Source organism: Pelodiscus sinensis, chromosome 10 (assembly GCF_052426305.1).
Source record: "Pelodiscus sinensis isolate ZL-2025 chromosome 10, ASM5242630v1, whole genome shotgun sequence".
In the NCBI taxonomy this organism is placed as follows: Eukaryota; Metazoa; Chordata; order Testudines; family Trionychidae; genus Pelodiscus; species Pelodiscus sinensis.
Window position 1 is genome coordinate 27290798 of NC_143061.1, and position 15512 is coordinate 27306309.

Consider the following 15512-nt stretch of genomic DNA (forward strand, 5'->3'; position numbering starts at 1 on the left):
AAAAATCAATATGCATCTGAACTAGTGTCTTCATTGTGCTACGGAAGTACCTCAGAGTTACAAACAGCAGAATTACAAACTGGCCAATGAATTGGACACCTCATTTGGAACCGGAAATATCAGGCAGCACGAGAAATTTTTAAAAGTAAATACAGTACTGTGCTATGTTAAAAGTAAACTACTAAAAAAGGGAAGTAAAAATGCTTCCTTTGTTTAAATTAAGATAGTTTAAAGTATTTTCATTCTGTATAGTAGTTTCAAAGCTGTATTGTGTCAATGTTCAATTGTAAACTTTTGAAAGAACAGCCATGACATTTTATTCAGAGTTATGAACATTTCAGGGTTATGAACAACCTCTATTCCCAAGGTGTTTGTAACTCTGAGGTTCTACAATACAGAACTGTATGTTAAATTATACTTTTTCACATAATTTATTTGATGGGGCTCTATCTCTTACTTTAAACTGTTGAAAGGAATGTATCACCGTTTGCCTTTTTAGAATATGATACTATACAAAGAATCCAAGGGTTCGTTATTTTACATTAAGAATATGCTATTGAGTTGGACACAAAATTAATATGAACAGTAACCAAAAAGAGGAGAGTGGGGAAAAATATGGCAATTTTTCAACCTACTAAGAACATAAGAATGGCCATACTGGGTCAGACCAAAGGTCTATCCAGCCCAGTACCCTGTCTGCCAACAGTGGCCAATGCCAGGTGTCCCAGAGGGAGTGAATCGAACAGGAAATGATCAAACTATCTCTCTCCTACCATCCATCTCCACCCTCTGACAAACAGAGGCTAGGGACACCATTCCTTACCCATACTGGCTAATAGCCATTAACGGACTTAACCTCCATGAATTTATCTAGTTCTCTTTTAAACCCTGTTATAGTCCTAGCCCTCACAACCTCCTCAGGCAAGGAGTTCCACAGATTGACTATGTGCTGTGTGAAGAAGAACTTCCTTTTATTTGTTTTAAACCTGCTGCCCATTAGTTTCATTTGGTGGCCTCTAGTTCTTATATTATGGGAATAAGTAAATCACTTTTCCTTTTTCACTTTCTGCACATCGCTCATGATTTTATATACCTCTATCATATCCCCCCTTAGTCTCCTCTTTTCCAAGCTGAGAAGTCCCAGTCTCTTTAATCTCTCCTCAGATGGGACCCGTTCCAAACCCCTAATCATTTTAGTTGCCCTTCTCTGAACCTTTTCTAATGTCAGTATATCTTTTTTGAGATGAGGAAACCACATCTGTATGCAGTATTCAAGATGTGGGCATACCATGGATTTATATAAGGGCAATAAGATATTCTCTGTCTTGTTCTCTATCCCTTTTTTAATGATTCCTAACATCCTGTTTGCTTTTTTGACTGCTGCTGCACGCTGTGTGAATGTTTTCAGAGAACTATCCACGATGACTCCAAGATCTCTTTCCTGATTCGTTGTAGCTAAATTAGCCCCCATCATATTATATGTATAGCTGGGGTTATTTTTTCCAATGTGCATTACTTTACATTTATCCACATTAAATTTCATTTGCCATTTTGTTGTCCAGTCACTTAGTTTGGTGAGATCTTTTTGAAGTTCTTCATAGTCTGTTTTGGTCTTAACTACCTTGAGCAGTTTGGTATCGTCTGCAAACTTTGCCACCTCACCATTTACCCCTTTCTCCAGATCATTTATGAATAAGTTGAAGAGGATTGGTCCTAGGATTGACCCTGGGGGAACACCACTAGTTATCCCTCTCCATTCTGAAAATGTACCATTTATTCATACCCTTTGTTTCCTGTCTTTTAACCAGTTCTCAGCCCATGAAAGGATCTTCCCTTTTATCCCATAACAACTTAATTTACATAAGAGCCTTTAGTGAGGGACCTTGTTGAAGACTTTCTGAAAATCTAAGTACATTATATCTACTGGATCCCCCTTGTCCGCATGTTGTTGACCCCTTCAGAGAACTCTAATAGATTAGTAAGACATGATTTCCTTTTACAGAAACCATGTTGACTTTTGCCCAAAAAATTATGTTCTTCTATGTGTCTGACAATTTTATTCTTTACTATTATTTCAACTAATTTGCCCGGTACCGACATTAGACTTACTGGTCTGTAATTGCCGGGATTGCCTCTAGAGCCTTTTTTAAATATTGGCGTTACATTGGGTGTTACATACATCTTCTAGTCATTGGGTACAGAAGCTGATTTAAAGGATAGGTTACAAACCATAGTTAATAGTTCCACAATTTCACATTTGAAGCCCGCGCATGCCTGCCCAGGGGGCTGACCCCCCCCCCGTGCAGGGAAGCCCCACGCACGCTTGTCCCGGCACCAACCCCCTTCCCCCCGTGCAGGGAAGCCCCATGCGCACGCCTGCCCCTGGGCCAACCTCCCCTGCTTCACGCACGCGCGCGCGTGCCGGGAAACCCCCTGCGCACCTTCCGCGGGGCTGACTCACCCCTCCTTGAGGTAAGTAGTGGGGCTTCTCGAGGGTGGGAAAGAAATGGGGGCGGGGCAGACAAGACACCTCGCGAGCGACTGGTCGAGGCCTCGCAATCGACCAGTAGCTCGTGATCGACCTGTTGGTGACCACGGTTCCAAAATATCAGATAATAATAAAAAATGTCTGACATTTGTGCAATAGAAGAATTCAATAGAGAATCTAGGCCAGTGATTCTGTGTCAGACTGTAGTGGGGCAGAGTGGATGCCCACTGACCCAGAGGGGAGGAGCCCCTCTGGGGGCCCTTTTGGGCAGAGCCTGACCCCTCCCAGTCACCTGACCGGAAGCCAGGAGTCATGGCCAGGATTATAAAAGCCCAGCCTGAGAGATCAATCGGGGCCCAGCCTCCAGAGAGGCCAGAGGTCTGTCTGGGAGGCTGAGGTCTAGCCTGGACCGCCAGGTATGCCTGACCCTGAGAACTGGCTTTAATCCCCATGCCGGCCCGCGACCGAAGACTGGCCTTGACCATCAGCTGTGCCTGACCCAGAAGACTGGCCTGAACACCTGCGCCAGCCTGTGCCTGGGGACTGGCCAGGGCCACTGGACCTGCAAGGGGCCAAGGACTGATCTGGACCACCCAGACCCCAGCTGGATCTGACAAGCCTCAACCCCCAGCCTGAAGCCCAGGTATGCGCAGATGAGGAGAAGGGAAGTAGCTCAGGGAACACTGACCACAGAGAAGTGCACCTGGGTCAGTGTGTTACGGGCTGGATCCCCGCTGACCCAGCAGCAGACTGTTCTGCTGCTGTTAGGGCCCTCAGCTGGGATACAGTGGAGTGGGTGGGCCTGTGTCCCACCTGCTACCCATTTGCTGGGTGGCAGCCTCCCCCTTTCTGCCACCACAGGCGAATCACCTGAGCTTCTCCTGAATGAGGAGACTAAACTGTTTGCCTCTGTTTGCTATTGCCCCGCCTTGAACAAAGGCCTGGACTGCTGGGCCACTGCTTTGCTACTATTTGCTATTTCCCCACCCAAAACCCGGGCCAGTGTTACTAAACTGGGGGTTTGTTTAGTGCCCGCAGTAGTGGTGTTTCCCCAAATAAATTGCAAGTTACTTCCTTCTTTTTATTAAGTTTTTTTTGGGGGGAGGGGCGGAGGTTGTAGGGTTTTTTTTGTTTGTTTGGTTTGGTTTTTTTGCTGCACTCAGACTGTGTTTGCAAGATGGGAAGTATTGCCTCTGAGGCACCCAGAAAGTGGTGTGTGATTGTCCTAAAGGGCTTCAGCTGGTTTCATATTGTTTTGTTGAAAAAGAACCCTTAGATATTGAATCCAGCCCTTGTTCCTGCCAACTCTGACTGGCAAAAGTGTTATACAAGAAGACTAGGTCTACACTACAGAGTTTTTGCGCAAAAACATTTGTTTTTGCACAAAAACTCGTGGAGTGTCCACACCTCAAGTGCATTTTTGCACAAGTAAAGCAAAAGAACAGAGAGGTTTTTCCGGTGTAGGTATTCCTCTTTCTCTTGCTACTGCTACGACAAGTTTACACTACACGGAAGACCAACGCTGCCGCTGTTGATCTTCTGGGCTGCGTCTAGATTGGCATGATTTTCCGGAAATGCTTTTAACGGAAAAGTTTTCCGTTAAAAGCATTTGCGGAACAGAGTGTCTAGATTGGCACGGATGCTTTTCCGCAAAAACACTTTTTGCAGAAAAGTGTCCGTGCCAATCTAGACACGCTTTTCCGCAAAAAAGCCCCGATTGCCATTTTCGCGATGGGGCTTTTTTGCGGAAAACAAATTTGAGCTGTCTACATTGGCCCTTTTGCGCAAAAGCTTTGTGCAAAAGGAACTTTTGCCTAAATGGGAGGAGAATAGTATTTCCGCAAGAAGCACTGATTTCTTACAGTAGGAAGTCAGGGCTTTGGCGGAAATTCAAGCGGACAGTGTAGACAGCTGGCAAGTTTTTCCGGAAAAGCGGCTGATTTTCTGGAAAAACTGGCTAGTCTAGACACAGCCTTGGGATTTGATTTAGTGGATGTAGAATAGACATGCTATACTGAACTTAAAGGGCACCCCTGTTGGCACTGTTACTCCTGCTTCTCATGAGGAGTAAGGGAAACCACCAGGAGCATTTATTGTGTGGATGGTAGGGAAACGCAATATAAGATACGCTGACTCCAGCTACATAACTTATGTTGCATATCTTACTTTGACCTTCCCGAGTAGTATAGACAAGGCCCCACTGTCAGTGTGAAGGAGACACTCTTTTTTTCTCATGTGTGGATTTTTTATTTGCTTATATCCTTACTCTGAAGGAAAATGTTTATTCTTTGTTTATGGAAAAGTAACATTAAGCACATTAACTGAAAGTTTTTGTTAAAATAATCAAGCAAGTGTTGTGATTTATGTGTGTATATGTCTCTCAAGCAAACATTGCAGCAAAATGCTTGATTTTTACGTCAAGGCATTTACTATGGTTTACCAAAATATTTTACAATTTATAGTAAACTCACTGACAGAAAATAAGGACTCTATTGTTAAAAGGTTAAAATAATACAATTATTCCTAAATGTAAGAAAATATGATTTATCCATACTCACAAAATGTGTGGTTAATAAGTAGGTTAGACACTTGAAATAAGAATCAAAAACAAGTGTCACCATTACAATGCCCACTGTTATAAATAAAGGCTTCTCTGAAGGCTGTTCTGTATTTTAAGATGTTTTCTTATGGGTCTGTTGTCTCTCTCCACATCCATTTATCATGATCCTATGAATGTCAATGTACTTAAATGCCTATGTGCAGTTCTCATTGAAATTTATAAGAATCACTTATGAATATCCAAGGACAGTTAGGCCAAAAGAGAATCTTCTATCAGATAAACATGCATTTTATCTTTTAAAGCAGGGCTACTCAACTTTAGAAGCCCCAGGGGCCACAAAGATGCTCACAGCATATGCTGAGGGCTGCAACTTAAGTGTGGTTGCATATACATGCAAATATGTGCAAATAGCTTCTTTCACATTGACGGGCATAAATACAAAACACTTCCCACAATGCCCCGGCACTCCTGGCACCTCCTCCCTGAGGGCTAGAAACTCCAACACCCTATACCCATCTGTACCAGCCAGCATGTCTGCTTGTATCTTTCAATGCTCACCCCACCTGTGAGACGCCTCGCCGTTGTGAAGTATCCCGAAATAGCTCCGCAGTGTACATGTAGCCCTAGAGAAGACAATTCTGGGGATGAAAAGCCCAGAGAGAACCAGAGTCGTCAGGCCTACAAGGAATCCATTATTGTTCCTGAAGTCACATTGCCAGTTGCCTCAACCAGTGTACATGCCATGAGCACTCCAGAGGCAAACCCTGGAAGATTCATCAGCCACTCAAACCTTGCCATGTTGGGTGGATTCTCAGGAGCCTGCCTATTTATATTTATGGAACTGCTAACACTAATGTGGGAGGGCAGAGCAGCACAAGTTGGAGATGCACTGAAGGGGCACAGAGTAATGAGCTCCCCATGGTGTTCAGTGATCATACAGTGCTTAAATGCTTTTGAGTGCTCTCTTTTATTGTGTGACTAATTCAGTGATGGACAACCAAAAATAGGGAGTGGGCAGCATGAGTGGCCCTGCTTTTGCTGTTTGCAGCTGTTCAAGCTCTGGAAGGTAGGGAGAGGAAGGGATGGAGAACGAATCAGGCAATTTGTGGTGTTCCAAAAGTGCTGGGAGTGAGGGGAACGAGTAGGATGTGTGGGGCTCCAATTTCCTAGGGCATGAGAGGCATGTGGGGGAGGAGGTAGACAAGATCCGCGGGGCACAAGTGGAGCCTCAATAGGCTGCATATGGCTCATGGGCCCAGGTTGCCCACAACTGCTCTAATTCCAGCTAGCTGCAAAGGGCAACATATGCGTCACAGACTGCCAGGAAAGCTTAGTTCCTAAAGGCTCATTCCCAATACCATTAGCTGGGTTGCAGGTGTGTGTGGTTTGAAAGAGGCAGGTGGAATAGGATTTGAAATGAAGTTCTGGGGTGATGTGTTCTGTTGTCCACGTTAGGGAACACAGATGCTGCAGTGATAGCGCTCTGGCTGCATTAAAATTAGTTGGATATTTAAATACTGAGTTCTCGTTCCCATTCCTGTGGCTCCCCCTTCTGTTACAATATAGTCATTTTTCTTCTATCTGTAAACACTTCTGTGTTCCACTATTTTAAAAATATAAGAGCACTCTCTCAGCAAGGGGAAGTAATGATGTACACTGACAAAAGAAATAGAGGAAAAGCAGGAGGTTGGCATTCAAATATGCATTAAAACAGGATGTGACAAATGTGAATTCAACATTTCTCACAAGAGAACGGTACTGTGTTGTTAATGTTATTGTTAGCTATTCACATGATCTGAATGTTTATAAAATTAAAATGCCTCAGAAAGAATAATTTAAGGATGTGAATCCAAACATATGAAGTGTGACGTTAAATTTTTTAAATTATTTAACACACAGGAAACACAGCACACTACGTTAAGTCATGATAATTTTTTTTGAGACTGTAACCACCATGTATTGTGTCATTTGATTTCTTCTGCCTTCCTTTGTTTTATAAAATTACCACTGGATAACTTAAAAAGCCATATGATGCTAAAAACTGATGACTGTGCTAAATTTACAGAAAGATAAATAAAGCATCTTCACAGTTGTTTTCAGGAAAATCTAATATTTATTTACTTAGTTTGATTTCTCAAACAAAACTGCACCTGTCCAAACTGCACCTGTAGACACAGCCGAAGAGACAGAGCACACATCGGCCTGTTAGGTTAGCTTAAGACTCAAACTTCACTGTAATGCACAGGCCTGTGATTGTTTTGTAATGAAACAAGACTAAGTTAAAGAAAAGAGGTGTAAGTGATAACAAGCAAGAATAAAAGAAACAGGTGTGGTTACATGTCAATCAAAACAAAACACTTTCTAGTGACTAAAACTTTAATTCAGAGTTATTTTTTTTCGAAGCAGTTTTCTCATTTATATGCAGTTTCCAGCTACTCTTGCCTTCCAGACCAAAATGATCCAACTTCCAGAGAGCACTGGAAGTGCTCCCCCTTTAGTCTGGGACAGCTGCATGCTACCAGTGAGCATAACTTCAAGATATAGTTTACGTCATTAGTGTGTTGGGGCAATGAGTGTATGAGACCAGACATGAGGGGTGTGCCCTCTTCCAGTTGGTATTGAGTGGTCATAGGTGCCTTGACTGTCAACATATCTGGCTTTTTCAGACCAAGATGTGGAGTGATTTCCAAAGCTGAAGAGCTCTGCCTGCAGATGCCCTTGCTTCCAAAAGCAGTAATGGGTCGTGGCTGTCTTCCGGGGGGGGGGGGGGGGGGAGTCGCAGCGCTGTAATCCTGACGGCTGGTATTTTCTCCTTTTCCTGGCTCAGTGCCCGATGGACATGCGACGGGGGTGGAGGGAGTGGCAATTAAAGGGGCTGCAACTGCATTTCAGTGACCCAGCATTTTTTTGTAAATTTTTGCTCAACAAAATGTTTCCTGTGGTGCAGGGGTCGCAAATGAAAAAAGGCTGTGCACCACTGTACTAAAGGACCCAGCTTTAGCATCTTCCTTGCAATCAGCTCTCACGGACAGCATGGGAAAGGGATGATTTCTCATATAGACATGTCTCAGCCCATTTGGGGCTTTTTATTTTGTACAATGCCTAGCACAATGGAGTCTTGGCACATATTTAGGCCTCTATGTGTTACGGTAATACATTGTGAGGACACCTTAATTTCTACATGGGAACCAGAGCACATCACAGAGAACTCATGATGAGTATTTATGAATCAAGAATTCCAAGTATGACACTACACTTACCTGAGCTTCTGAATAGTTTTAGAATGTAGCTCCATGGGAAGCCGTAGCAGTGATCTATTACTGAAGTGACAGAAATATGGATTATGATAGTAAGAGCAGCATCTGGAGGAAAAAGGAAAAAGAAAGGAGGGGAGAGCTGCAATCTTTTGGCTAAGTGCAGATAAAAGAAAATATGTCCTGGGATGGCCATAGATGCTAATTTTCCTCCCTAATCTCAATGCTACAGTTTACCCTCGCCTAATCTTACAATTCTAGCACTCAGTTACATAAAATAATAGTGAGACAGCACTCTGAAAACAAGATGAAAATAAACCAGATACATAACGGGGGCATCTGGCAGTAGCTGCTTGATTACATAATTCACAAACAGACAAATTCATAACTGAATCCTTCTATCTCACTCTCTTTTAATGGTTCATGTTTTACATTGTGATGGAAGCAACTCTGGACACAATCTATAAGTGCTGCTTTCGTGATTTTAAAAATTATTGGAGCATAATATTAATAGCCTCAATAAGGGGAAGTGTAAATAAAATCTTCAGTTGAAACTAGAGGGCATATTTTGAAGATGGTAGAATGTAACTGCTCATATTTGTATTTAGAGATGACTCTGGCATTAATACCTGTACTCTTGTGCAAAGTAATATTGAAATCTTTTCTAACTATGGGGCATGGATTATCTTTCACAAAAGTTGTCACCTCTGACAGGATAGCTCCCTGCAAAACTATTCTGGGAATGGAACATTGGTTTTGTACAATATTACAGCAAGGTGTGTCACCTATATGGAAAATCAGAAATGGGTTAGTGTTTTAAAACGTTTGGAAATCTTTAAGTTGACATTAGCTGTTTGAACAGAATATTTCTCTAAAACATAGACAGTCAGAAATTTATATTAAAAGTAAAGACAAGTACCCCATCCAAAGCTTTGAGCCTGGATTTTAGCTAAGATGGCCAAGTTGTTTGACCTAAACTGTCCAAATAAATCTCTTAGATAGCCATTATGCTTCAAAAACCAACTACAAACTGTGGAATTGGCCTTCACGTGCAAATTTGACACTATTTCTCATGCGCTGAACAAAGACATGAACTGGATGGGCCCTTATATTCAACACCCAATTGACATCAATAGCTAAGTATGGGACACTTCCAGCCCACTCAATTAGCCTCATTAGCACCAGCACCACAAGTGACAGGTATTTTTCCCCTCTCCCATCTTTTTCTGTTATAAATTGTGAAGTTCCCCTTTTTTTCTCCACCTTGCTCATCTGAGGAAGTGGGCTTTACTTGCAAAAGCTCATGATACATAGAAATTAGAGAGAGAGAGAGGGTGTATGTGGATATTAGGGACGTTAAATTTAGATTAATTGGCTAATCGAATAGTCAATACAATTTCCCCAGGACTGCTGCTACATTTCAAAGGCAAAAGCGCTGCGGGGAGCACAGGGCCAGCGGGAGACTCAGGCCCCCACAGGCTCCATGCTCCCCACAGTGTTTCAAAGCAGCAGTGTCGCATGGAGCTCAGGGTCAGATGACACCAGGCTCCATGTACTGCTGCCATTTTGAAACGCCACATACCACATGGGCTAGCCCCGGGGTGCACATGGCATTTCAAAGCAGCAGCACTGCACGGAGCCCAGAATCTAGCTCCAAACTCCATGCGGCACTGCTGCTTTGAACCACCCCTCCTTTATTCCTCCTCCCCGCTTTCTCTTTCTGATAGAGGCAACAAGGGGGAGGGAAGCATTTGCTTATCAGATAGTCGACTAGTCGTTCACATCCCTTGTGTGTATATATGTGCGTGTGTGCGCGCGCACATATATATATTGTTAGTGTCTAAAGTGCTACAGGACTACTTGTCATCATTCTGTTTCCATCAGCCAACGTCTTTTAACAGCAAGGCTACCCAAGCAGAATATATCTGCTTTTGCTGTTTTCCCTGACAAGTTTCTCCATGCCTGATTAAAGAATTCTCTCAATTTCCTTCTTTTTTAGGGATGTTTATTCTTCCACCAAGAGTTGCTAAGTAGTGCATGACATGTCCCAGTGTGATAGAGGATCAGTTATGACAATATGATGAACTAGATGTATGCTGTTTATTGCCCAGATAAAGTGGCATCCCTCAAAGCCACTGTCCTAAATCTATCAGGCCTATTCTATATTTTCAGTTTCAGAGAGGTAGCTGTGTTAGTCTGTAACTGAAAAAACTTTAAAAATAATTAATAGTCTTGCAGCACCTTAGAGACTAACAAAAATGTAGATAAACTTAAAAAACAACAAATAGTATGGTAGCACTTTAAAGACTAACAAAACATGATTGTAGATGGCATCATGAGCTTTCATGGGCACAGCCATTTCTTCAGCTGACTGGAATGTTGTATAACCAAAACCAAAATAAATACAGGCAGTCCCCGAGTTACGCGGATCCGACTTATGTCGGATCCGCAGTTACGAACGGGGCAGTTCCTCTCCCTGGTCTCCAGCAGACCAGGGAGAGGAAGCAAAGCGGCGGAACACGTGGGCAGCGGACAGGGCTGTCCGCTGCCCACGCGCTCCGCGGCTTGGCTCTGCTTTGCCCCCCCCCCCCGTCCCCCTGGTCTGCAGACCAGGGGGACGGGGGGGGGGGGGGGCAAAGCAGAGCCAAGCCGTGGAGCGCCTGGCCAGCTGACAGCCCAGACGCCTCAGGGCTGTCAGCTGATCGCGCGCTCCGCGGCTTGGCTCTGCTTTGTCTCCCCCTCCGTCCCCCTGGTCTGCAGACCAGGGGAATGGGGGGGGAGGCCAAAGCAGAGCCAAGCGGCGGAGCGCGCGATCAGCTGACAGCCCAGACGCGTCTGGGCTGTCAGCTGGCTGGGCGCTCCGCGGCTTGGCTCTGCTTTGCCCCCCCCCCCCATTCCCCTGGTCTGCAGACCAGGGGGACGGAGGGGGAGACAAAGCAGAGCCAAGCCGCGGAGCGCGCGGTCAGCTGACAGCCCAGACGCATCTGGGCTGTAAGCTGGCAGCGCGCTCCGCGGCTTGGCTCTGCTTTGCCCCCCCCATACCCCTGGTCTGCAGACCAGGGGGACGGGGAGCAAAGCAGAACAAAGCCACGGAGCCCGAGGGCAGCAGGACAGCCACGGCGCGTCTGGGCTGTCCCGCTGCCCCCGTGCTCCGTGGCTTTGCTCCGGACACCTGTGGTACAGCAGCTGGGGCGCTGCCAGTTGGTCCCGTAGCACCGCTCTGGGCGCTACTGTACCAACCGGGCAGCACCCCAGCTGTTCTGCCCCAGGCGTCCTGATTCAGCCACTGCTGGTCAGATTCAGAAGCGGCTGAATCAGGACGCCTGGGGCAGAGCAGCTGGGGTGCTGCTGGGTTGGTCCAGTAGCGCCGAGGAGCGGCGGCGCTACTGGACCAACCCAGCAGCACCCCAGCTGCTCTGCCCCAGGCGTCCCCAAGTCAGCCGCTGCTGAAACTGACCAGTGGCTGACTACAGGAAGCTCCTGCCCCGGGCTTCCTGGAATCAGCCGCTGATCAGTTTCAGCAGCAGCTGACTTGGGGACGCCTGGGGTTCTTAAGTTGAATCTGTATGTAAGTCAGAACTGGCGTCCAGATTCAGCCGCTGTTGAAACTGATCAGTTTTAGCAGAGGCTGAATCTGGACGCCAGTTCCGACTTACATACAGATTCAACTTAAGAACAAACCTACAGTCCCTATCTTGTACGTAACCCGGGGACTGCCTGTAGTGGGAATAGGGAGAGAGAGGAAGGGAAAGGAAAAAAATGGGAAGAGGGGGGGGAACAAAAGGAGGTAGTTGGTATATACATAAAGGCTGTGTCTAGACTGCAAGGTTTTTTTTAAAAAAGTAGCCTTTTTTTGAAAAAACTTCACCTGCATCTAGACTACAGCCGCGTTCTTTCGAAATTAAATCGAAAGAATGCAGATTTTCTTTCGACAGCAGTACTCCTCATTTCATGAGGAATAACACCTTTTTTCAAAAGTGCTCTTTCGAAAAAAGGCGCTATGTAATACAAACTGTGCTTTTTCGAAAGAGAGCATCCAGACTGCCTGGGTGCTCTCTTTCGAAAAAGCAGCTTGCTTTTTCGAAAGTACTGATTGTAGTCTAGATGCTCTTTTTCTAAAGAAGCTGTTTCAAAAGTATTTTTTGAAAAAGCCTCTTTTGAAAGAGGCTTGCAGTCTAGACATAACAAAGGGAAAACTGAGCTGGTATGTAACAGGCAAAACGGATCATCTAAAAAACGGCTAGTTAAAAGAAGCATATAAGGACCATTAGTTTGCAATTAGAGATGTAGTTGTATCATGCGTTTTTGTTTGCACAACTCACTTCTTCAGATGAATGGAATTTAAGGGATTCAGTTTTCAAATCAATAGCACAGAAAGAGTATGAAGGGGAAGAAGATGAAAAAAGGGGAGAGGGAGTGGAAAGGAACAAAATTGTCAACCTGTCCCTGCTAAATGAAGCTGATAAGATACTTAGAGTGGGTCCTACATTCCACACTCTAATGACATAGGACACAAACAGTACTTCAAGTGGGCCCTAAGTATTCTTATCAGCCACAGGACTAGCAATGGGATTGAAGGAACCACGACACTTCACACTCTTCTGACTGCTAAGGTTGGACACTCGTGTAATCTGTAGGTTTCAGAGTTAACACTGGCGGTAGATAGGATTGTCCTCCAAGGTCCCGCAGCAGGAATTGCCTTGCGCACGTTGACAAGCACAGCACTATGAAGGCAGCAGTGGACGGGCGTCATGGCAGCTTAACGAGCTCATTGGTGAGACAACCATGACGTTTCGCGGAGCAGGAGAAGGGGGCGCCTAGGTGCTACCGGGACTAGAACCCGGGTCTGTCTTCTTACCAGGCAGGCAAGCAGCCGGCCGGCCTCCGGGAACGCGTTCACCGCCGCGGCCCCCCCGGGATGAAGAGGCGGCGCGTGCCCGGCTCACACACCTACAGGAACGTGATGGCAACCGTCATAGGGAAGCGCCGGCGTCCTAAGAGTCGTTGGGGGGTGGACCGGAAGTGAGGCGTGGAAAGAGCCGGTGGGCTTCCGGTTCCGCCACGCACTGCTGCCGGCTTTCAGCGGCTGTTCCCCGCCCCGCGCGGCGACCCGAGCGGAGGAGAATGAGCTTCGAGCACCGCAGGGACTGGAGCCGTGGAGGGGGAGGCGGGCCTCGGCCTTCTTCCTCCTCGGGGGGGCACGGAGGCCGGGGAGCCGGCGGCGGGGGCCGGGGGCGGCATCCCGGTCACCTCAAGGGCCGCGACATCGGGCTGTGGTACGCGCGGAAGCAGGGCCAGAAAAGCAAAGAAGCCGAGAGGCAGCAGGTAAAGGCCGCCGAGGCCCCTCCCCCGCCCGGGCTCCGTCTCTTCTCTGGCCCGCGGGACGTTTCCTTGGCAGCGAGGGGCCCATTGTCCGCTACTGTTGTGTGGCCTCTCGGTCATGCACCCGCGCACCCCTAACTCACTTGTGAGCCCCTCGGGGCATGGGCTCAGCAACTGCTGCACAAATACTGCAGTCAGACCCCTCCCCCCACTGTGTGGGTAAAGAAAGCTCTTGATCATTGAGCTTTCTTGGGTGCATGGCAGGGTGCCTGCCAGACAGGCATGGTCAAACCAAGGGTCCCACTGCTTAGCATCCTGTCTTCCAACAGTGGCCAATGCCAGGTATCACAGAGGGAATGAACAGGGAATTCCTAGCTTCTGACTTATGGAGGCTAGGGCAGTGGTGATCTACCAGTAGATCTTGGAGCCTCTGACAGGTGATTTTGACTGGTTTGGCCAGGAGGCTGTCAAGTGCAGGCACTTCAGCTGCCCCTCTCCCCACTGCTGTGCAACTCCTGCCCTTTGCCGTAGAGCTTTCCCCCTATCTCCGCAGAATGGGGGTGTGGAGCTGCTTTTGACAACAGGACTTGGGATGGAGGGCGTTTGCTGGCTGCTTTTGTGAGTGGTGCAGGGCCAGGGCAGAGGTGAGCCTGCCTTAGCTTCACTGCACCACCACATAGAAGCCACCTATGGTAAGCAATGTCCCTCTGGAGTCTGCATCCTGAATCCCTGTCCCAGTCATGTACCCCCTCCTGCACCCCAAAACCCTACCCTAGCCCTGAGCGGCACCCCCACCCACCCAAGCTCCCTTACAGAGCCTTACTCCGAACCACCTCCTGTACCCACAACCTCTGCCCCAGACTCAGCTCAGAGCCCTTCTCACACTCTAGATTCCTTAGTCCAAGACCAAAGCCTGCATCCCAACCCTCTGCCCCTGCCTGATGAAAGGGAAGAAGGATGGGGGTGGGAGGAAGGATGGAGTGAGCAGGAGTTGGGCCTTGGAGAAGAGGCCCAAAGGAGGTGAGACAAAGGTATTTGGGTTTGAGGTAGATCCTAGATTGCACTTAACTTCAAAAAGTGCTCTCATACTTTAAAAGGTTGGAGACCACTGGGCTCGGGACATCATTCCTGCCCATCCTGGCTAATAGCCATTGATGGACCTATTCTTCATGAATTTCTGGCCCTTTTTTGAAACCTGTTATAGTCCTTCACAACATTCTTTAGCAAGGAGTTTCACAGACTTGCTGTGCATTGTGTGAAGAAATACTTCCTTTTGTCTTAAACATGCTGCTTAATTCATTTGATGATCTCTAGTTCTCATTATATGGAAAGGAGTAAATAACTTTTCCTTATTTAATTTCTCCACACGAGTCATGAATTTATAGAGCTCTATCATATCCTGCTCAGTGATGACTTTTCCAAGCTGAAAAGTTCCAGTAGTATTCATCTCATATGGCAACTTTTCCATACTCCTGATCACTTTTGTTGCTTTTTTCTGACCCTTTTCCAATTCCAGTATTTATTTTTTAAGATGAGGTGGCCACATCTGTATACACTATTCAAGATGTGGGGACACCATAGATTTATATAGAGGCAATATGATATTTTTGTCTTATTTTGTATCCCTTTCTTACTGATTTCCAACATTGTACTTTTTCAACTGCAACTGCACATTTCAGGGACTATCCACAATGACTCCAAGATATCTCACTTGGAGTATTCTAGGCAAGAATGGAAGAAACTAATCTATGTTCTGAAAATATGTATAATGAAAAGTTTGGAGACACGAAGCAGACAATATAGTTTTAAAGGTTTTGCTAGACTTTCCCTACCGCAAAAAACCCACCCTTCACTGTAGAAAACAACCTATCTAAGAGATGACATGCTA

The 15512-nt window shown here is 46.2% G+C and overlaps 1 protein-coding gene across 1 annotated transcript in view; it reads left to right on the forward strand.

The window, feature by feature from the left end:
* Window positions 1-12719: 12719 nt before the first annotated feature.
* The window catches only part of DHX36 (DEAH-box helicase 36), a 45790-nt gene continuing 42997 nt past the window's right edge, over window positions 12720-15512 (forward strand). Inside the window, exon 1 of the mRNA XM_014573790.3 lies at window positions 12720-13627. Coding sequence (XP_014429276.2) covers window positions 13427-13627 — 201 coding nt within the window. The 5' untranslated portion in view covers window positions 12720-13426. The remainder of the gene's footprint in view (window positions 13628-15512) is intronic.